This window comes from Balaenoptera borealis (assembly GCF_965194805.1).
Source record: "Balaenoptera borealis genome assembly, chromosome: 12".
Lineage (NCBI taxonomy): Eukaryota > Metazoa > Chordata > Mammalia > Artiodactyla > Balaenopteridae > Balaenoptera > Balaenoptera borealis.
The window spans coordinates 5,228,686-5,250,863 of record NC_138869.1 but is presented as its reverse complement, the minus strand read 5'-3'; the positions used below and the strand labels follow the sequence as shown (position 1 = coordinate 5,250,863).

Sequence of the window (22,178 nt, the reverse complement as noted above, 5' to 3'; positions counted from 1 at the left end):
TTACTCTCACTCCCATTTGGTGCCCTTGCATCTTACTTCCTCCCTTCCTCCTCCTAGATGTTTCCGGCATTTCCCACTCTCCTCAGACCTCAGAGTGTGTCTGGAAGGTCACTCGAGAACCTGCAGGGCGGTTACCTCTGGGGACAGGAGTGGGAAGGAGACTCAACATTCACTGATAACTTTTTGGTTCTCGCTGGCATTTTTAACACATGCACATATATTACCTTAACTTAGAAATCGTGAGGTTTTATTGTACCAGGCGCTGTGCTAAGTACTTGACCTGCGCTGTTCTCTTCAGCCCTGTGAACTAGAAAGTAATCGTAATTATTCTCACTTTGTAGAGGCACGAAGAGGGTAAACCACCCGCCCAAGATCATGTCGCTGAAGTCAGCACAGCTGGGCTCTGCATCCAGCCTGTCGGGCCCCCAAACCCATCGACTTCACCACTGTGCTCTTCTGCCCCTTCTTCACAGAAAATATCCTGAGACGGTTGTCTCCACTCGCTGCCTCACTCCTTTTCCACTCACTTCATAATGCAGTTCGGGCTGTCTTCTGCCCTGATTAACCATGAACTGGGTTGTCTCCAAGGTCACATGTGACCTCCTTGTCATCAAATCTGTTGTGCACACCTCAGTCCTCTTGATTGACTTCTGGACAGTAGTATTAGACTCTGTTGGTCCTTTTTTCTTACCATATGCTGTACCTTTGGATTCTGTGAGATCACACCCTCCAGATCATCTTCCTCTGTCTCCATCACCTTTGCAAACTCTCCACCCCCTCCCCCTCTCCCATCCTCCCTCTTCCCCCTCCTTCTCCCCCCCTCCTCCTTCCCCTCCCCCTCCTCCTTCTCCCCCTCCTCCACATTTCCTGGACAAGTTACTCCATTCTCATGACCTCAATTACCAATTATTTCCAAATGTCTGAGTCTCATTCTGCACCTGCTACTGCCCATCAGGCCCCTCCTCGGATGTCCCAGAGAACTCAAAATGTCTAGAATTACATGTCACCCCACCATCAACACCTACTCCCCCTCCTTTATGTTCCAACCCAGTAAAATAGACCAGAAACCTTAGGATTGGAGTTTTTGGAGGTGGGCATGGTAGAGGGGCTGGCAGATGGGCACATACATGTACCACCTGAAATAAAAAGCCCAAGAGATGGGTTCAAAGGCAGAATGGAGGTGACAGAGGAAAGAATCAGTGAACTGGAGGATAGGACACTAGAAATTACCCAGTCTGGACAACAGAGAGGAAACAGACTGGAAAAAAGTGAGCAGACCCTCAGGGACCTATGGGAATATAATGGAAGATCTAACATTCGTATCCTCAGAGTCCCAAAGAGAGAGGAGAAAAGATGGTGGGGCTGAAAAAGGAACAGAAGAAATAATGGCTGAAAATGTCTTAGATTTGGCAAGAGACATAAAGCTGTGACTCCAAGAAGGTGAGCAAACCTCAGATGGTGTATACTCTAAGAAATCCATGCTAAGACACACCATCGTCAAAGTTCTGATAACTAAAGTCAAAGAAAAACCTTGAAAGCAGCAAGAGAGAAATGACATGTTGCCTGTAAGAGAAAAACAATTTGAATGACAGTGGGTATCTCTTCAGATTCCGTGAGGCCAGAAGAGAGTGGCAAAACCTGTTTCAAGTGCTGAAAGAAAAGAACTATTAACCAGAATCCTATATCCAGCAAACATATCCTTCAGGAATGAAGGGGAAATCAAGACATTCTCAATTGAAGGAAAATAAAGAGAATTTTTTTCCAGCAGACCTATCTTCAAAAAATGGCTGAAGTAAGTTCTCTAAACAGAAAGAAAATGATAAAATGATCCTTGGAATACCAGGAAGGAAGAAAGAACATGGTGAGCAAAAATACATGGAAATAAAATAGGTTTTACTTTTCCTCTCGAGTTTTCTAAACTATATCTGATGGTCAAAGCAAAAATTATAACACAGTCTGATGTGGTTCTCAAAGTACACAGAGGAAATATTTGACAAATGTAGTATAAATGGGGGAGAGTGAAGGGACATAAGGAGATGCTAGGTTTTTACAGTTCACTAGAACTGGTAAAATGACATCAGTGAACCATGATATATGTGCACATATATGTATATATGTGTAATATACATGCAATATATATATGCTATATACATATGCAACACTAGAGCAACCACTAAAAGTCTGTACAAAGAAATACACTCAAGCACAGTACAGATAAATAAAAATGTATAGAATTATAAAAAGATCCTGTTCCAGTAACCCACAGGAAGGCAAGAAAAAGGAAACAGAAAAAGGAAAAAGAAATAACAGAAAACAAGTAAAATGGTGGACTTAAGCCCTAACTTAACAGTCGTTACAGTAAATGTTCTAAATATACCAATTAAAAGACAGAGATTGGCAGAATTAATTTTTTAAAATGAACCAACTATACGTTGCCTACAAGAGACTCACTCCAAATATAATGATAGTCTATATGGAAAATCCCAAGGAAGCTACAAAAACAAACAACAACAATAAACACCCTCCTACTAAGTGAGTTCAGCAAGGTCAGAGGATACAAGATGAACCTACAAAAATTAGTTGTCTTTTCCATGCACTGGAAGTGAATACATGGAAACTGAGGTTAAAAATACATGACATTTACAATTATTTGAAAAAAGATGTAAATCTGACAAAACATGTATAAAACATGTATACTAAAAACTATACGACACTGAGAGAACTCAGAGAAGACCTAAATAGATGGAGTGACATACCAAGAAGAATCAACATAGTAAAAACATGTCATCAGCAAATTGATGTACATGTTTAACACAGTTCCTATCAAAATCCTACCAAGACTTTTTATAGATATAGACAAGATTATTCTAAAATTTATATTGAAAGGTGAAGGAACTAGAATAGCTAAAAATGTATAAAATAAGCATAAAGTGGGAGGAATCAGTTTATCCAATTTTAAGATTCATTAGATTGCTGCAATAATGAAGACAGTGAGGTACTGATGAAGAAATAGACACATAGATCAATGAACAGAATAGAGAATCCAGAAACAGATCTAACAAGTTGGGCAATTCAGTGGAAGGCGGGGGAAGCCTTTTCAGCAAACTGGAGCAATTGGACATCAACAGACAAAAAACACAAAAAACAAAACTGATCTAAGTCTCACACCTTATATAACAGTTAACTTAGACTAGATCAGAGGCTGAAATGTAAAATATAAAGAGAAAAACATAGGAGAAAATCTTCAGATGTAGTACTAGGTAAAGAGTTCTTAGACTTGACACCAAAGGCAAACTCCATAAGATGAAAAATTGATAAATTGTTATCATAAAAATTGAAAACTTTTGCTTTGCAAAAGACCACATTAACAAGATGAAAAGACAAGCTACAAATGGGAGAAAATATTTGCAAATCATATCCAACAAATGATTAATATCTAAACTATAGAAAGAACTCTCAGGACTCACAGTAAAAACAAAAACTAAAACAAATAGGAACTTAAAAAAAATCCAATTAGAAAATGGTCAAAAGCCGTGAAGAGGCATCCAGTAAATTGGATATACAGATGGCAAATAAGTACATAAAAAATACTCAACATGAGCCATTAGACAAATGAAAATTAAAATCACAATGAGATACCACTACATATCTAACAGGATGGCAAAACGAAAACAAAGAAACAGTGACAACAGTAAATGCGGACGAGGATGATGAGAAACTGGATCTCTCATACATTTCTGGTGGGAAAATGAAATGGGACAACCACTCGGAAATACATTTTGGCAGTCTCTTAAAAAACTAAACATGCAGTTTCCATAGGGCCCAGCAATTGTACTCCAGGGCATTTATCCCAGAGAAATGCAAAAACCTGCAGATGAATGTTTACGGAAGTTTCATTCATAGTAGCCACACACTGAAAACAATGCAGACGTCTTTCACCTGGTGAACTGTTAAACCATGTGGTACGTCCATACCATAGGATACTACGTGACAACCTGGAAATGCTGAAAGAAAAAAGCGAATCCTAAAAGGCTACACACTGTGCAATTCAGTTTATACAACTTCTTGAAGTTACAAAAGTTTAGAGATGGAGAACATCTTAGTGGTTACCAGGGGGTGTGGGGAGAGTGGGGGTGGGAGAGCAGAGGGTTGTGACTAAAAGAGGGCAACATGAGGGATCTTTGTGGGGTTGGAAGGTTATGTCAACATCCATATCCCAGTTGTGACATGGCCCTATATAGTTTTGCAAGATGTTACCTCTGGATTAAAGGGTACACGGCATCTCTCTGTATTATTTCTGAATTGAATCTACATTTATATAATTGAATAATCGAGTCTACAATTTTCTCAGAATAAAAAGTTTAATTAAAAAAAAAGCCAGATACAGAACAGCACAATCCCACTCTCTTAACTCCCAGTGTGGGCGCTGACCAACCCCCGTGCTGTCGTTTACGTTGGTAACCAAACTAGGAGAGACTTTTCAGGCTCTTAAGCACCACTTCCACTGGGGTTTTGCTGAAAACTGTCCCCCAAACTTTCACAGTGTGTATTCAAAATCATGAGATGCTGGAGCTGGGAAAATCTGAAAGCTGCATACAGGGGACTTGGTGGGCTTTGGGTCCCCCACAACGTCCATTGGACCCCAGTGGCCACTTCTTGAATAAATTCTAATGCAGGTGCTCGCAGCGTGCCAGCCTCCGCCTCCGGGCTCTCTGCTCCGAGACGGCCGCTCCAGACTGGCCGTGCCTGGGTCCTGTCACTTAGCCACCCCTCTCCGCAGCGCTTACCCCCAAGCGGCTTCTCAACGGCTTCTCTCGTTGTATTTCCTAATTTAGAGCACAGGCCTTAAGCAGCCTGGGTGGGACTCCCCCCTCAAGACGTGTGACCCTGAGATGGGAGTTTCTGGAGGACAGTGGTTCTTTTCAACACTGCTATGGTGTAAAGTTGTTTGTGAAAGAAGGAAGGACGCGAAGGCCTTCCGAGGTCAGTGTGAGCAGGGGCACCTGTCACTCAGGGACAGAGGTATTGTCAGTCGTGGGTTGCAGGTGAGGAGACGAAGCCCCACAGGCAAATTGGAGGTGCTAATGCTGAGCCCAGGTGGTCTAGACTCTGATCCAGTGCTGTCCCTGTGCCCCAGCTACACTGCCAGCTGCACTGGACGCTGTTCAGAACTCCCTGTTCCCAGGGGTCTTGTTAGGCGCCCCGGGAGGGTTTCTGGGGCAAGGCCTGCACTTGTCTGCCTCTACCCTACCTCTTGGCGATTGTGCACGTCCTCCCCCAACCCCCCAGCTTTCTGTGTGTGTGTGTCTGTGTGGTGTGTGTGTGTGATGTGTGTGTGTCTCTGTCTGCATGGGGTGTCTGTGTCTGAGTGCCTCTCTGTTCCTTTTTATGTGTTATGTGGGTTTGTGTGTCTCTGTGGATCGCATGTGTCTTTGTGTATTGAGTGTGTGTCCGTGCGGTTTGTTGTTTGCATGCGTGTATGTGTGGTGCCCACGTGTGTGTGTCTGTGGGGAGGTCTGTGTGCATGTGTGTCCCTGCATGTGTCTCTGTGCGGGTGGGTGTGCGCGCGTGGTGTGTGCGCGCGTGGGTGTGGCGTGTCCTCCCGCCGCGGAGGCTCCCGAGAGCCGTCTCCGTTCGGGGAGTGACAGTCCCCGGCGGCCACCCCGGGGCGCGGCCGGCGGGGAGGAGCGCGTGGCGGGTCCGCCGGCCGCACACGTGGGCCCGGCGCCGCCTCTCGCGTTCCCACCCCCTCCGGCCGCCCCCGCCGAGAGCCGGGATAAGTGGCGGCGCGGACGCCGCGCCCTGTCTCCTCGGAGCCGGCGGCGCGCAGCTCTCTGGCCCTGGCCCGCCACAGACGAGGACCGCGCTCGGGGACGCGACAGCGGCGCTCGTGGCCCCGGTAACTGCCTCCCGTCCCCGCCCCCGGCTGCCACGCCGTCCCCGGGTGGGGCAGCCCCGGGTCCCCGCGCTCCCGCGCTCCCGCGTCCCCGCGTCCGGGCTCGGCGTGGGCTCCCGCGCCCCTGCGCGCGTGTGCACGAGTGCGCGCGTGTCTGTGTGTACATCGGTGCGCGCGCGCCCCGCTCCCCATGAGCAGCCCCGAACCAACTTGGACCCGTCAACTCCGTGTCCCCGTGCCCGTCCGCGAGCAGAGCAGCTGGCGGCACCTCCAGAGACAGCGCGGGGCTGTGCTGCCCGCGCTGGTGGAGACGGGAGGGGAACAAACTTTGTCGGGAGCCCGGGTGACTTTCCTCGGGGACCCGCATGTGTGCGTGTGCGGGGGCCTGGGAGCGCGGAGCTGGTTCCCTGGCTTCCCGGGCAGTGGGCGCCGGGCTCCCGGCCCCCCTTCACCCCGCCTCAGTGGTTTGTTTAGGAAAAGTGATGGTGAACTAGTAGTGGAGGCTCGCAGGCGCCCGCTGCCCGCCCCGCGGAGGGAGGGCGGCCCCGGAGAGCTGAGAGGGCGCCGCACCCTTCAAGCCCAGGCGGCATCTGGGAGCCAGGGCGCGAGGTGGGAAGCAGGGGCGTGGGGCGCTGTGCAGGCCGCCCTGTGACCGCAGAGATGAGGGAACAGCCCGTGTTTGCCTGGCTCTAACTGTCAAGGCTGTGTGGTTGTAGACCGCAAAAGCCAGGACGTGATGGAAACAGGTTTGTCATGGCATCCTTGGAATTTCAGACAGGAGGAATTAATCGGACTATCATCCACCTCATTATCGCGCCCCTTTGAAACTTCCTTGGGGATTTTAAGATAGATGGGTCTTTTGCAGCTGGGTCTTTATACCCACAGAGCTGACTATAATTTCCACTTGATTACAGCTAAAATAGTCTTTAAAATGAAGTTTCCTGAAATGATTTAAAATAAACACAGATGGGAAGGGGGAAAAAGCTGTAATGAGGCACTTAAAAAATAAAGTGAGCATTTTTCTTAAGAACAAATGGGATTTTTCAGTCTTAAGAAATATATATGTATTTTAAAAAATCTTTGAAATGGAGGTTTTTTGTTTTTTGTTTTTAACCTGCTTTAAAAAATTGTTACTGACTCTGAACAAGGTTTCCTTCCTGATCTCTATGTGTTTTGCCATATCCCTGACTTTGGAATGTGTCCTTCTTCCTTCCCAGGACCTGAAGATCCTTTCAGAATGCCGGAGGAAAGTTCTCCCAGGCGGACCCCGCAGAGTGTTCCGTACCAGGACCTCCCTCACCTGGTCAACGCCGACGGACAGTACCTCTTCTGCCGGTACTGGAAACCCTCGGGCACCCCCAGGTAAGTCTCCCCCGAGAGCTATCCGGATGTGCCCTGGGGGGGTTCGTGCCCCCCTCCCCCTTTGTGTGCAGCTCCTGTGCGGCCACTTTCTCCATGACCAACTTCACATGCCATTTTAATATCAGGTACAGCGGGCTAACAGAACTGAGATTTATACATCATCTTTTTTTAAAATTAAGAAGCAGGCATTCTATTTTCATTATAACAACTAGGATACGGATTCTACCGTATGGCAGTTTTCAAAAATTCCACATGACTTTATTTTTTGTACTGGAGTTGATTTCCTGTTGTACAGGCATTCCTTTAAAATCCAACCCAACAATTATAGAAAACCACCTAATCAGATAAGAAAATCAAAATAATGTATATATAGTAACTTTTGTTCTCTTTTCCTGTTTGAGTATGAGCTTCAGAAGGTGTCATACATATGTAACAGAAAGAAAGGGGTCTGGGTGTTTCCTTCTGATTTCTTGCCAGCTCAATTACTTTGTACATTTTCCATCAAGGATTTGTCTTGCTATTAGAAACAGGCGTTGGGACTGCACACAGTAAGACAGCTGGTCTCCTGCTTCCCTCCTCTTGTACGAAATAGGGAAAACCCTGCTTGTTTGTGTTGTTCAGGGAAAGAAGTTATTTGCGGTAACCAATTGGCCTAGTGACAAGTGAACATTTTCTGTTCCATGGACATGTTACCTGTTTCACAGGCCTTTTGTCTCCTAGGGGACATGTATGGTGTGGTGTGGATTATAGGATTATGTCTCCCTTTATGTTTCAGTCATCACCCAACCCTACTGCAGGTACAAAATTCCTTCTACATTTTCAACAAGGTGTGTATAATCCAGGTAGCTGCACATTAAAAAACAAAAGCAGAGATACGGACTTTAAAGACCTGGTTTAAAATCATAGCTTCAGGGCAGCCATATAAACCGGCTATTGTAATGGGCAGTTAAGAGTTCCTACAGGTCTGGCCATCTCCTTCTTAAAGATTTCCTCTAGAGGAGAGAGTGTGTGTGTATATGCATGTGTGTCAGACGGGGAGGTGGGGTTGTCAAGCGTTATCATTAATTCTCCATTCTGACTTAAGTGGCAGTACAAGTGCACACTCTTGGTTTAATTTCTAACAACTTCGTGGTATGTAGTGCATTATTTGATCAATATACAAAAAAAAGACAAAGAATTGGGAGCTAAGTTTGTGATGTTTGAGTCTCAGACTTTGGGGGCTTTCCTGGTTAAGTGGGGAGGTTGTCCTCGCTCGAGGTCGGTGGAAGGGAGACCCTGCGGTCCTCAGATGGGGCGGGGCGGTGCTGAGTGGGTGGGCGAAAGCCGATGGCTGCCCTTACTTGGGCTGAGAGTGGTCTTCACAGTCTCCACCCCGAGTCGCACTGTGGGGACCTCTCGTTAGAGATGGCAGACCGCCACTCCCAGTTGTTTAAACCAACAGTCTCTTGGGGTCAGTGTTTACCTTGCAGCGGACACTGATGGGAATAAGAACGGGGGTGGATGGTTGAGGCAGCTGGGCCCTGGGCTTTGGAAGAGAGGCCGCCCGCCTACCTGCCCAGCCTCCACCCCCTGAGATGATGCAGGTCAATAAACTCCCTCTGTCAGGGGGTCCTTAAAACATATCCCCACCGGCCCTGACCAGTTGGAAAGTCCTGGAGGCCCCCGCGGTGACAGATGCCGCATCCTGGCGTCCTGGGGGAGGGGTCAGGGCAGGCCGAGTGGTGAGGACGCAGCGGGGGCCTCAGGGCAGAGGTCTGTGCCAACTGGTGAGGGAGCGTGTCCCTGTCGGAGAAGCTGAGCCCAGCTGCTCTGGCAGATAGCAGTGTGGCAGCCCTGCCCTCTTGCTGCTCTGGGTCAGCTCTGCCGCTTCCTGTCAGCACTGCTGCCTCGAGGAGCGGGAGGGGACCGCTGGCCTCCGCCTTTCCCCTCCAGGGAGTGTCCTCCACGGTCTTTCCCCCAGTCAGCTCAGAGTCTTGTCTGCTCTAATCGGTGGGGAAAACACCAGCAAATGTCCCTTTTCTCTGCTCCTTTTAAAAAATCTTTCCCGCAGAGGCCCTTGGGACCTCAGAAGCCATTGTCTTACAGACAGTGTCCAACAGAGGGGTCGGTGCCTGTCTCTGTTAGTTGGCACTGGGATGGGTTGGATTTCTGGTCAACAAGTTGGGCCTGTTCAGAACACCTGCCAGAACATTCAGCCCCCGGAGGATTTGCTGGGTTCCCAGACCAGCTCTGCAGGCGGCTCAGAGCGACACAGGGTCATGGGCATCAGCCACACTGGGAAACTGGCTTAACCTGCTGATGGAAACAAATTGTGTCTCTACAAACACTGGCCTCCTCACACTGGGCCCTGGGAAAGACGAAGGCGATTCCTGGGATCGCTGTTACCACGTGTGCGTCCAAACTCAATGCTGTTTTTAACAGAGCAGGCCAGAGGCTCAGTCTTTAATCATTATGAACCAGAGGCTTAAAGCCTACGCTTGGTAACGCCAAGGCAGATTCGTGCTCATCTGGTAGTATTTACGGTAACAACAAACGTTGTACTTAAGGTGTAGCAGAATTATCTCATATTAATCGAGTATCGTGTGTTCTGGAGTCTGGACTAGTCTCTTAGGCATGATCCCATTTTATCTTCACATCAATCTGTGAGGCAGATGTTATTATTTTCCCTCTTTTAAAGCTGGTCCAACTGCATTTTGTCCACATTCCTCTGGTTCCAAGTCTCTTACTAAGGAAGACAGACTTTCGTCTAAGTATTGTCTTCCTGATAAATTCTTACATTTTTTGTTATGGTGAAGGTCACTTCTTATGGTAAAGAATAATAGAATAATTAATCCTCCCTAATTGTTTCTTCATAATATATTAAAAGTGGGAAATAGATTAAAATATGATCCATTCTGAAACAGAATCTTCTGATGCCCTGGGGGCTGGCTGCCTTATCGAGACTCGGTACTTTGGAATTGTAAAATACTGGTTCTTCAGCAAGTTTCCACTGATGGTGTTTTCAGGGTAGTGGAGACTAGCCCAGATGAGGCTTGAGTTGCTCTGTGGTCTCTCGTGCCCTCGGATAGTATTTCACCCCTTTGGATTCAGTCCACCACGGGGCCCTCAGTCCACTTCAAGGGCAACTTTGAATTAACTTCTGAATATTACTTAGCCATCCTGCCCCACGGGATGAATGACGGGGCAACATCGTTGGGGGGCCGGGGCGGGGGTGGGGGCCTGAAACAATACTCAGTTTGATGACTTCGCTCCAAAGAGGTCCCCGCTTGGTTCTGCTGGGCCAGGGCGGCTAGAGAGCTCGCCGTAATTGTGCGATCGCACAGCGGCGACCTTCTGGGCGGTGACTTCCCGGCATGGGCCGGCCATGCCCATCTGTCCGTCCGCAAGGCCGGTGTGAAGTATAGACACTTGTGGAATAAATGCCCGGATGCCCCTTCGAGCAGGGGCTCCCCCCGTGCTGAGTGTGCTGTCTCTGGGGAGCATCCCACCCCCGCCCGATGCTGAGGAACTGACCAGGCTCTCCTCCAGCTTCTGTGGTGATAACAGCCAGTGTGCCCAGGGGGCCGTTTCAAAGAGCACTGTCCCTCCACGGGCCGATGGCCTGATGCAGATGCCTGGGTGACTCCTCAGTGGACGCTCCAGAGCCCCTACCTTTGCAGGGGCCTCCCAACCTGAGCCCCGGAGCCCCTTCTCCAGGCTGCGTGGCTTTGCCCGCTTCTCTTTTCTTGCCTCCACTCAGGAGCTGGCCTTCCTCCCGTGACCCCGTGGCCACTGGCTGCCGTGGACGCCTCCTCTCCCCTCCCCGGCTCCTCCCATCCAAGCTGCCCCCTCGCATTCTCAGCCGGTGTGGTTGTCAGGACTTTCCTCTTGGTGACAAGGTGCTGGGAGTGGGGCCCATGGCAGGGGCTGGACTAAGGAGGGTGGCGTGGCGTCGTTTCCGGAACCTCCCTGTGTTCTCAGAGCCGTGGCTGTTGTCGGTGGATCTAGAATCAACAAGCCAAGACTCCTCCTCCCCTCTTTGTTCCCATTCCCCAGAGCGGGGCTCAGCTGACATCCCCTACCCCTGCCCTACCCTTTCCTGGGTCACTTTGCTCCCTTTCTCCACGAGGCCTTCGCAGTCTGTGTCTGGAGTTTCGGGCGATGACGTCTTAGGGCACTTCCTCCCACCTATGCATATTTACCTGGAGAAGAAGCCATTCCCTGAAGCTGGGATGTAGTTAAATGCTAGAGAACGTCCTTCCTTCCTGCCACCCTCATGATGTCCTTCCATCAGCCACCAACCACTTGGGTGTGGCATCTGTGACTCCAGGAGCTGGGCCCCTCCCGGCCAACCTGGTCCAGACCACGGAGAGGCAGTCTCCATCATCTGGTTGGACTTGATTTCGACCGCCCGCCCTCTGGAAATTCTGTTCCCTTAGATCAGATTGGCATCTGCCCGTCCTCTCCTCCGCCTTAGGCTTTCCAATTAGGTTGTGTGTCAGTTACTTGGTGCCTTTCTCCCCGCTGCTCACGGTGTGGGTTCAGTGTCCTGGGCAACGTTCCCCAGGGTCTGTGTTTCTTGGAGTGTTTCTTGCTCTCTGTGAGCCCCTGCAGCCCTCATGACCCCACCCCCTCTGAACTCCTGCCGCCTGTGTGGCTAGGCGTTACCGAATCACTTACCTTTGGTTGGTACATCCCCAGGGCCAAGCAAATCACATCCTTTCACTGTCCCTAAAAGTAGCCACTCTGAACTCCATTCTCTTGGTCTCCAAGGGTGCGAGGACCGCCACGCATCTATCTCCCAGCCCAGCCCCTTGGACCTTCCCCCGATTGTGAGGGTCTGGGATAGCTCTCGGGCTCCCCAGAGCCTCTGCAGGGAGGCAGGCCCTGAGGGCTCAGCTCCACGCGTGTCCACTCTTCCCGCTTAGCCGTAGCCATGCTGCCACCCAAGAAGTCGCTTAGCAGACCCTGGTTTATTGAAGCCTGCGTGTCCCAGACAGAGCTGGGCACCAGGGTGGGGAGAGAGGAGCAAAGGCCGCTGTGTTTCAGGAAGCGGTGGGCATAGTTATTGTACAAGGGGCAGGTACCTGGAGACGGGACCACTGCTGGCCACACAACACCTTGGTGCCAGTTAGACAAAGGAGCCCATCCAGATAGACGTGGCCTCACAGGTGTGAGGTTTGGTGAGCAGAGCGTGGGCTGAATTTCAGCTCCTCCTCACCCTTCCAGCCAGCGCCCTTGAGCGGTACTGCACCTGTGAGAAGGGCGTGCAGGGCAGGGAACCAAGTGAAGCTAGAAAGGTGGATGGGTGGGGCCAGGCGCCCAGGATCCAGAAGGCCAAGCTGCAGGCTTGAACTTGAGCCTCAAGGGGTGGGGAGCCATGGAAAGGTGTTAGGCCAGGAAGTGGTGCAGTCAGGCTTGTGACTTGGACAGCCAGCTGGCTGGAGGTGTTTGCCATCATCCAGGTGGCAGGTGAAGGGGGCTGAGTCAGGCGTGGTAGTGGCACCTCAAGTTGCAGGGGACTGACCGTGTGTGGTGGTGATGGTGGCGGGGGGCGCTCCCAGGTGTCTCCCTGGGTGACAGCGCACAGGGAACACCTTTAGATTGCTCCGCTCTGAAGACCCGGGGCTGCTCTCTGACAGTGAGGACATGTGGCGCTCCAGGCGCTGTGGGACACCTTGCTGGAGCATCCCTGATAAGCCAGTAGGAAAAATGGAGGAGAGAGCGGTATCGGGGCCGCAAAACGAACCACACTGCGGGCATCACCAGTGAAATGCTAACGCGGGAGCGGTTGATTGCATGAAGGTAGGAAAGGAATCCTGTCTTCCATCTTCTCCCCACGCTGAGGAATCAAAAACCACCTTTGACTTATATGTGTTGGCTCATGAAATTCCTACGTAGACACTGAGAAAATGGACCTTACTATGCGTTTTATAGCAAGGACATTATTTTTAATCAGATCACTGCCTTTCAGTACTACTTCAGATTTCTCTTGCCTATTTTAAGAATTTCCAAAAGTTCCTTCCTCTTGTGAGGAGCCGTTGGTCCTCCTCCTGGTGCTTCTGCCTTTCTTACAGCACAGCAAACTGCCTTATTTTTAAATAGGGCATCTCTTCTGGGCTTTTTTTTTTTTTTAAAGATTCTTCAAACAGCAAAGATCTTTTGATGGCGAGAGGAAAGGCCGCTGCTATTCTTGCAGTTGATTTTTACAACAGCTACGTTAAGGGATAATTTTTTCCAGTTGCTATAAGAATGTTCTGCAGATACAAGTCTGGCTTTGTTTGCAGTGGAGTTGAAGAAAAAAAATAGCAAAATAAGCTGCTTCCTGAACGAGAGCCATGTTCACCATTGTTTGTCTCTTGGCACCTTTTAGGTAGAGATGCTGATCCCAGGCGCACTTTGTCCCCCAGTGCCAGCCAAACATGGGTTATTGTGTCAATGGGGAAACGGTCCTTAGTGGTGCGAATCTTTGCAGCTGAGATTACAGGATGACCCTTGTCCCATATTAAGGGTCAGCCGAGTCTCTTGTTGGAGGAGGTGCTTTCACTTCACAAGACTTGTTCACTGGGGTGGGGGTGGGGAGGCAGTGGTGGCCATCGAATGGGACTGGGGGTGACGTTTTCTCTGTATCGAGGGCCTGGTCCACTCCCAGGGGGGGTGCAGGGAGGAGGGCCGCCAGAGGAGCTTGCTCTGTGTCACGTTGTTGCGTCTCGCGGCAGGCGTCCCTCCCGCACTTTGCTGGCCATCAGGCTCTGCTCTGGCGTTCGGCAGGCTCTCTGGTATGCAGGGGTGGAAAGCTTCTCACTTTCCTCAGAAAGGTTCAAAGGAGCTCTTCTCATTAACCTTCTGGAAGGAAGTGGGGAGGAGGGAGGAAGAGGAGGGGCAGAACAGAAGGAGGGTTTGGGCAATGCGTCCTCCCTGGGGGCTTCCCGCGGCTGGTGGAGGGTTTAGGGCGTGGAGTCTGCGGACCTGTTGCCATCATGATGTGCGAGTATATGCCGTTTCCCAGAAAGGACGGTGGGTCACAGACTCCCCTAGACTGTCAAGGTCGGGGCGGCCTGTGACCCCAGCACTCTGTGCAAGCTCATCATGTGCGGGGGAGGTGGCTCAGAGGGTGAGCACGGTCACGGGGGGCTGGCAGGGCCAGAGGGCAATCCCGGAGTTCTTCCACCCCATCCCGTCTCTCAGAAGCTGCTCCCACACCTTCCTCTTGTGGGTTTAAAGCACAGATCAGCCCTTCCCAGTAAGCGTTTAAACAAATGTCTGGCTTGGGGCCCGGCTTAGAGAGGTCCTGATTGCCACCCTTCTCCCCGCCCCCTGCCCCCACCAAAGGAATCATCTCCCATGCCTCTGTTCTGGTGGTTCTGTTTTCAGTGGTGAAGAGTGTGTGGGCACCTATGCGGTGCCCAGGGGGGCCTGAGGAGCAGGGGTAGACGGACCTCAGGAGGATGCAGGAGACGGACTTAGACCCAGAGGTGGGAAGAGGAGCCCAGGAGGCCTCTGGGAACAAAGGAGAAGAATCAGAGGAGGTAGGGGCCCCGAGTGGAGTGGGGGGAGGGTGGGAGAAAGAATGGCGAGAGAAGGAGCTGGAAGGCAGGGAGGAAGCTGCAGGCTCTCCTGGTCAAAGCAGGCCAGTTTCCCCCAGGCTGTCCACGGCGGCTGGATTAGAGATGAAAGGCCCCCGCTTAGGAAGCGCTGCCTTTAGACACTTTAGGAGCTCCGCTCTGTTCTTCCCGTTCAGTCACTCTTGTAGCGGTGTGTGCACAGCCGGATGGTGCAGCGGAGAATGGCGAAGGCCGTGCAGCCAGGCCCCAGGACCAGCCTGAGTCCACACGGACGGGGTGGGGGCCGTCCCTGGACCAGTGTGTCGGTCTTCTCACCTTTCCCCCAGGTGGTTATACGGTTAGACATCAGTGGGTGGTCAGCGCCTGGCACCCAGTAATGTGTGTCCTCTTTGCCTCCACCGTCTGGCTGGTGAGCTCTGGGGACCGTGGGCCTGTCTGTTACTCACCACCCTTCCTTACTCCCCTCCACCTTCCTGGCCGGCATCAGTCACATAGAACCAGAGGCAAAGCAGCAACCTTTATAAACTCCACCTTGACCTCTCTCCCCATGTTGCAGGCGGTGTGCTTTCCCCAGACTCCAGGTTTTTACTTTTTTTTTCCTTAACAGTTAAAACTCAGTTCCATTTCAGTGAGATTTCAAACTCCATGATAAACTTCTGTAGATGCTTAGTTTACAAAGTCATGGGGAAGCCGTTGGTGGTGAAATTCTTTTTGAGATAACACATAGTTAGCAAATTAGATACTTTCTTTTAATGTCACATGAGACCTCTGTGACAGTGTTTGAGGTGTCACTCTTGACTGGCTGGAGGACCAAACGACTCTTAGGGAGGGAGGCTGGGGGCCCGTGCAGACAGACCCACCCGCTTCTCAGAGTCCCATCTTCAGTGGCTTCAGTCCTTGCCGTGTGTTTCTCCTTTGGTCCCGATTGCGGGCCCGGGTGTGTGGAGATGCTTGTGCTACAGAATGAGCTTGTGCTACAAGGGCCGTCCTGGCACCTGCCGCGTCTGCAGTGGCAGGGGGTCGGTGCATCAGGAATTCTCTGGGTTGGTGCCCTGTGCTGGGCTCAGCTGGGCAGTCCTTGTGCTAGTCTTGGCTGGGCTCTCCATGTGTCTCTGCGCAGGGCTGGCGGCTGGCGGGCGGCTGCTGGTCTCAAGTGTCTGGCCCTGGCAGGCTGTTGGCGGGAGCACGGCTGTTCTTCCCCACATCCCCTGTCCTCCTTTCCCAGGCCGTTAGGGTGGCAGTGTTTCGTGAGCAACAACGTGCTTTCCAAGTCTCTGCTTGTGTTGAGTTTGCAAATGTCGAAGTCAGTCAGCCGGAGGCGGTGGGGACGCATCCACGGAGCAAGGTGAGGGGAGGATAGTTTGTGGCCATTGTTGAATCTATCACATTCAACAGTGGAAAAGATTTTTGTGCTGAGATTTGGGAAACCAGTGTTGAAATTTTATTTCTGCCTCTGAGTGACTCTAGACAAGGTACCCTCAATTAGACCTTCCAGCAAGTTCCCAGAGGGTTTTGTATTTTATGTAACTCTGGTGTGTTTTGCATCTCATAGTGGTAGAACAACCTGTGAGCTTCTCCAGGGCAGAATTCATGCTTCCTTAGTGCGTGCCCCTTATAGAGTTTTGTGCCTGGCACAAACTAAGGGATCTAAACATGTTTGTTGAATGAATGAATGAACTTCCCGTATTTAGAGTAAGATGATTGGGCTAGATGAGTCTCAAAAATCCCTTCTGGCATGGTTTTCTAGGAAAAGAACAGAGCATTTCCATCAAGTGTAGGTCAGAGGGGCTAACTGTTTGTGCAGGAAATGCAGCACCTAAATCCAGAAGTATGAATGAACGATAGTAACACCTAGGATGGGAACATTCCCTACAGGTGATCCCCTGGGATACTAGGTGGCTGGGTTTTAGCCAATTTAACTTTGAAGTAAAGGTCTGTGTGTGAAGACACACCTACAAGTGGGAACTGCAGGACGGCAGACAGTGTTTTCCGTGTTGGCACAGAAGTCAGCGTGGACACCAGAATCTGGAGTGGTGTCAGCTTCCTCTTGATGTGGGGGATGATTCAGTGGGCGTTAACGGAGCTCCAGATGTACACTCAGCGCTGTGGTAGACAGCGATGGGGGGTCCTCAAAGCGACATGGAGACCCAGGGTCTGCTTGACTGCAGACCTCCGATCCCATGAGTTCTTTCTGAACATCTTGTGCATGCCGTGTCTCATTCTGGTTTGGAGATATGGAAATGAAACAGCCCCCTGTCTGCCTTTGAAGACATCTCCCCACATTTATCAGGGAGAGAGTTCCAAGCACCGTGGGAGTTTGCTTGTGAGGGCAATTTATTCGGGGGGAGGGGGTGGTTTCAGGGAAAAGTTGAGGTGACTTTAAGCCGGCCCTTGAATGTGGTTGGAGGAACCACTTTCACACAGGCATGGAGGTATGTTCTGAAAACGACAGGAAGTCTTTGGAAACTATAGTCTACGGTACATGGCAGAAGAAGAGTTTGGAATCACAGGAGCCTGAATTTGAATGGCCCTTGTATTAGTCTGCTAGGGCTGCCATAACAAAATACCATAGACCTGGTGGCTTAAACAACAGAAATGTATTTTTCTCACAGTCCTGAAGGTTGAAGGTCCAAGATCCAGGTGCTGGTTGGGTTGGTTTCTGGTGAGAGCTCTCTTTTGGCTTGTAGATGGCCACCTTCTCGCTGTGTCTTCACGTGATCTTTCCTCTGTGAGTCTTTCCTCTAATTGGGTAAATCTTCCATGATTCAACTTGGATGAGGATCCTGACTTTTCACATTTTTGCTTCTGTGATTCCATGGTAGATGCCCCAGCCTGTCTGAAGTTGCCTTTGCCTTGATGTCTTGTGTCTAAGACCATCTGGTTTCAGCAAACCCTACTGGCTGGCTGGCCTGAGGCAGGTTCAGACACAAGAGTGGGAGATACCAGGGACAAACTCTGTCAGTACTGTGCAGACCCAGTAGTTGCCTTCTCTCTAGCCGTTCCTCCTTCTTTCTTACTGATTTTTGTCCCCAGTGGGGAGGGGGGGAATAATTGGAATGTTTACACCTGATTAAAACCGTTCTCACTTCCCAGTGTTATTTGTAGCTAGAGGTGGCTATAGGACCAGTCTATCTCCTTAAGACACTAGAAAAAGAACAGTAAATTAAACCCAAAGCAAGCAGAAGGAAGGAAATAATAAAGATGAGAGCAGAAATAAATGAAGTAGAAAATAGAAAAACCATAGAGAAAATAAACAAATCCAAAAGTTGGCTGTTTGACAAGATCAACAAAACTGACATGTCTAGATTGATCAAGAAGAAAAGGGAGAAGACTCAAATTACTAGAATCAGAAATGAAAGACGAAACATTAGTACCAATCTTTCATAAATAAAAAGTTATAAAGGAATAGTATGAGCAATTGTACACCAATAAATTAGGTAACTTAGGTAAAGTGAACACATTTCTAGAAAGATGCAAACTAGCAAAACTGACCTAAGAAGAAATAAATAAAATCTGAATAGACTTATAACAAGTAATGAGATCGAATTAATAAGCAAAAAAACTACCCACAAAGAAAAGCCCATGCCCAGATGGCTTCACTATTGAAATCTACTAAACATGTAAAGAAGAATTAATACTAATTATTCACAGATTTTTCTTAAAAGAGAAGAGGAAGCACTTCCCAACTCATTCTAAGTGGCCATTATTACCGGGATACCAAAAGCAAACAAAGACATGCAAGAAAAGATAACTACAGGCTAATATTTCTTATAAACATTGATGCAGAAATGCTCAGTTAAATACTAACAGACTGAATCCAACAACAGGAAAAAGGATTATACAATATTACCAAGTGAGATTTATCCCTGGAATGCAAGGATGGTTTAATATCTGAAACTCAATTACTACAATACACTATATTAGTAGAATAAAAAAAGCTCACATGATCATCTCAGTATATGCAGAAAAAGTGTTTGACAGAATCCAACACACTTTCATGATAAAAACATCCAGCAAACTATGAATTGAGGGAACCTTCCTCAGCCTGATAAAGAACAATGACAAAAGTCTCAAGCTAATACCATACTTAATGATAAATGACTGTATGCTTTTCTCCTAAGATAAGGAACAAGACAAGGATGTCCATCTTACCACTGCTATTCATTACTGTACTGAGGGTCTAGTTATGGCAGTTAGGCAAGAAAAAGAAAGAAAAGGCATCCAGATTGAAAAGGAAGAACTAAAACTATCTCTGTTTGCAGATGAGATGATCTTGTATATAGTAAATCCTAAGGAATCCACTAAAAACTATTAGAACTAATAAATGAATTCAACAAGATTGGAAGATACAAGATGAATATATAAAAATCGATTGTATTTCTGTATACATGCAGTGAACAATCTGAAAATGAAATTAAAACAATTTCATTTAAAGGAGCATCAGAGAGAATAGAAATGCTTAGAAATAAATTTAACAAAAGAAATGCAAAACTTGTACTCTGAAAACTGCAAAACGTTGCTGAGAGAAGTTAAAGAAAATCCAAATGAGTGGAAAGACATTCCATATTCATGGATTGAAAGACCTTAATATTGTTAACATGGCAATACTCCCCAAATTGATCTACAGATTTAATATAATCCCTATGAGAATCCCAGATGGCTTCTTTCTGGAAATTGACCAGCTGTTTCTAAAATTCATGTGGAAACTCAAGGGGCCCATAAAAGCCAAAACAATCTTGAAGAAGAAGAACAAGGTTGGAGGACTCACATTTTCTGATTTCAAAACTTACTATAAAACAACAATAATCAAACCAGTGTGCTATTGGCATAAAGATGGAAAAGAATTGAGAGTCCAGGAAAACTCATATATCTATGATTAATTGATTTTTGACAAGAATGCCAAAAGAACTCAATAGGAAAATAATAGTCTTTTCAACAAATGTTGCTGGGACACTTGGATATCTACATGCAAAAGAAGGAAGTTGGACCTCTTCCTCACACCATATACAAAAATAAACTCAAAAACCAAAATGCAAGGGCTACAACTATAAAACTCTTAGAAAAAGACATAGGAGCAAATCTTCATGACCTTGGATTTGACAGTGGTTTCTTAGATATGACACCAAAAGGACAAGTTACAAAAGAAAAAACTGATATATTGGACTTCATCAGAATTAAAAACTTTTGTGCTTCAAAGTAAACTGTCAAGAAAACTAAAAGACAGTTCACAAAATGGGAGAAAATACTTGTAAATCATCTATGTGGTAAGGAAATTGTTATCTAGAATATTAAAAGAATGCTTGTAATTCAGTGATAGAAAGACAACCCAATCAAAAAAATGGGCAAAAGACCTGAGTAACATTTGCCCAAAGAAGATACACAGATGGCCAATGAGCATGTAAAATGATGCTCAGCATCAGCTGTCATCAGGGAAATGCAAATGAAAACCACGTGAGGTACCACTTCCCATCCACCAGGGTGGCTGTAATAAAAAAGACAAAGTGACAAGTATTGGTGAGGATGTGGAGAAATCTGGACCCTCATGCACTGCTGGAGGGAATTTAAAATGCTGCAGCCACTTTGGAAGATAGTCTGACAGTTACTCAAAAGTTAAACACTGTTAGCATATGACCCAGCAATTCCATTCCTAGGTATATAGCAAAAACATTTCGGGTTTAACAGATACACACTACTATATATAAAATAGATAAACAAGGACCTACTGTATATCACAGGAAACTGTAATGTTTTATAATAACCTGTAATGGAAAAGAATCTGAAAAAGAATATATACATATATTGATTTGCATTTCCCTGATGACAGTTGTAGACAAATATTCATAGCAGCATTATTCATAATAGTCAAAATGTGGAAACAATCCAGTGTCTATAAGTGATGAATGGATAAATAAAATGTGGCGTATCAATACAATGGAATATTATTTGGGCATAAAAAGGAATGAAATACTTATACATTGGTGAACCTGAAACAATTATGCTAGGTGAAAGAAGCCAGTCACAAAAGGTGACGTATTATATGACTCCATTTACATGAAGTGTCCAGCATAGGCAAATCTGTGGAAACAGGAAGTAGATTAGTGGTTGCCAGGGGCTGGGGCAGAGGTTGGGAAAGTTGCGGGGTGATAGCTAAAGATACAAGGTTTCTTTTTGGGGTGATGAAAATGTTCTGAAAACTGATTATGATGATGGTTGTGCTACTCTGTAAATATACTAAAAACCACTGAGTTGTACACTTTAAAACAGCAGATTATATGATCTGTGAATTATATCTCATTAAAACTGTTACCAAAAAATGCAAATACCTAAGGAAATGAGTTAAGGAATGTTATGCAAACATTTTTAACGATGTTTACCAAAAAAACTAATGACACAAAGTTATTTAAGATATAATGGTACAGAGAAAAAATATAAATTTAAGTATAAAACTGTGATCTCAACCATATTAAAAATATAATCATGGAAAAGAGGTTAGAAATTTGACTACAAAAATTGAATGCGTGTCTTCAGGCCTTGCATCATCTTTGGAAAGGAAAGGCAACTAGTCTTCAGAAAGGCCCCCACCCGAGTCTGACACCTTGCTCGATACTTCTTTGGCTTCACCTCCCTGAATCTCACAACACACCAGCGGGTTGGCATCATTCTGGATATTTTATTGACGTGGAAACTGGTCCCAGAGAACCATGGGCTAATGAATGCAGAGCCAGGATTTGAACCCTCACCTGTTTGCCTTAAAGGCACTGTTCTCTTTCCAGCACCCAGCTCTGCCATGTCAGACGCTTACGGAGCCGCTCATAGAACCCAGCTGTGTGCACAGGCGCTGTTTATAATGCTCATGGCAGCTGGTGAAGGTAGGGATGACAACCCCACCTTATAAATGAGACTGATGCTTGGAAAGGCACAGTGGCTCTGATGAGGGGCCCTGGTGAAGTGACAGGTCATGGTGTGAGCCTATGGTCCGTGGTCCGTCCACCTCCATTCGCGTCCAACTCTACCGTCTGCTCTGATTATGCCGTCCTGACTGTAGCTGCCCGTCAGGGTCATAACAGAGCTCTGAGCTCTGTGCCCGTAAGATTGTGACCATTTCCCTTAAATTCATCGCTGTGTGCTCGTCTTACCTCTCCTGTATTCTCAGTAAATTCCCGATTGTTTATTGCCATCCGTTCGGCATTTCACCACCCAGAAGAACTTGGAGCCATCTGCAGACTTGGAAAGTTCATGCTGTTCTCCTTCCAGGAAAAAAAAAATTAATGTTACATAAGATGGGACCGAGCACATTCTTATAGGAAGGTTGGGAGCCACTTCTCAGCCTGAAGAATCCCTGTTACCTCTGCCCGTTACTTCCTGTTTCATCCAGG

At 47.7% G+C, this 22,178-nt stretch overlaps 1 protein-coding gene across 5 annotated transcripts in view; it reads left to right on the top strand.

Annotated features, from left to right (window-relative positions):
* Window positions 1-22,178, top strand: part of MGLL (monoglyceride lipase) — a 240,698-nt gene that overhangs the window by 131,695 nt on the left and 86,825 nt on the right. The window contains exons 1-2 of one of the 5 annotated variants that reach the window (XM_082345268.1): window positions 5,679-5,899; window positions 7,114-7,258. In XM_082345268.1, the coding sequence (XP_082201394.1) occupies window positions 7,134-7,258 (125 nt within the window). In that variant the 5' untranslated portion in view covers window positions 5,679-5,899; window positions 7,114-7,133. Of the gene's footprint in view, window positions 1-5,678; window positions 5,900-6,090; window positions 6,643-7,113; window positions 7,259-22,178 lie in introns of those variants that run through there. The other 4 variants (XM_082345269.1, XM_082345267.1, XM_082345270.1 and 1 more) reach the window with 4 other exon arrangements.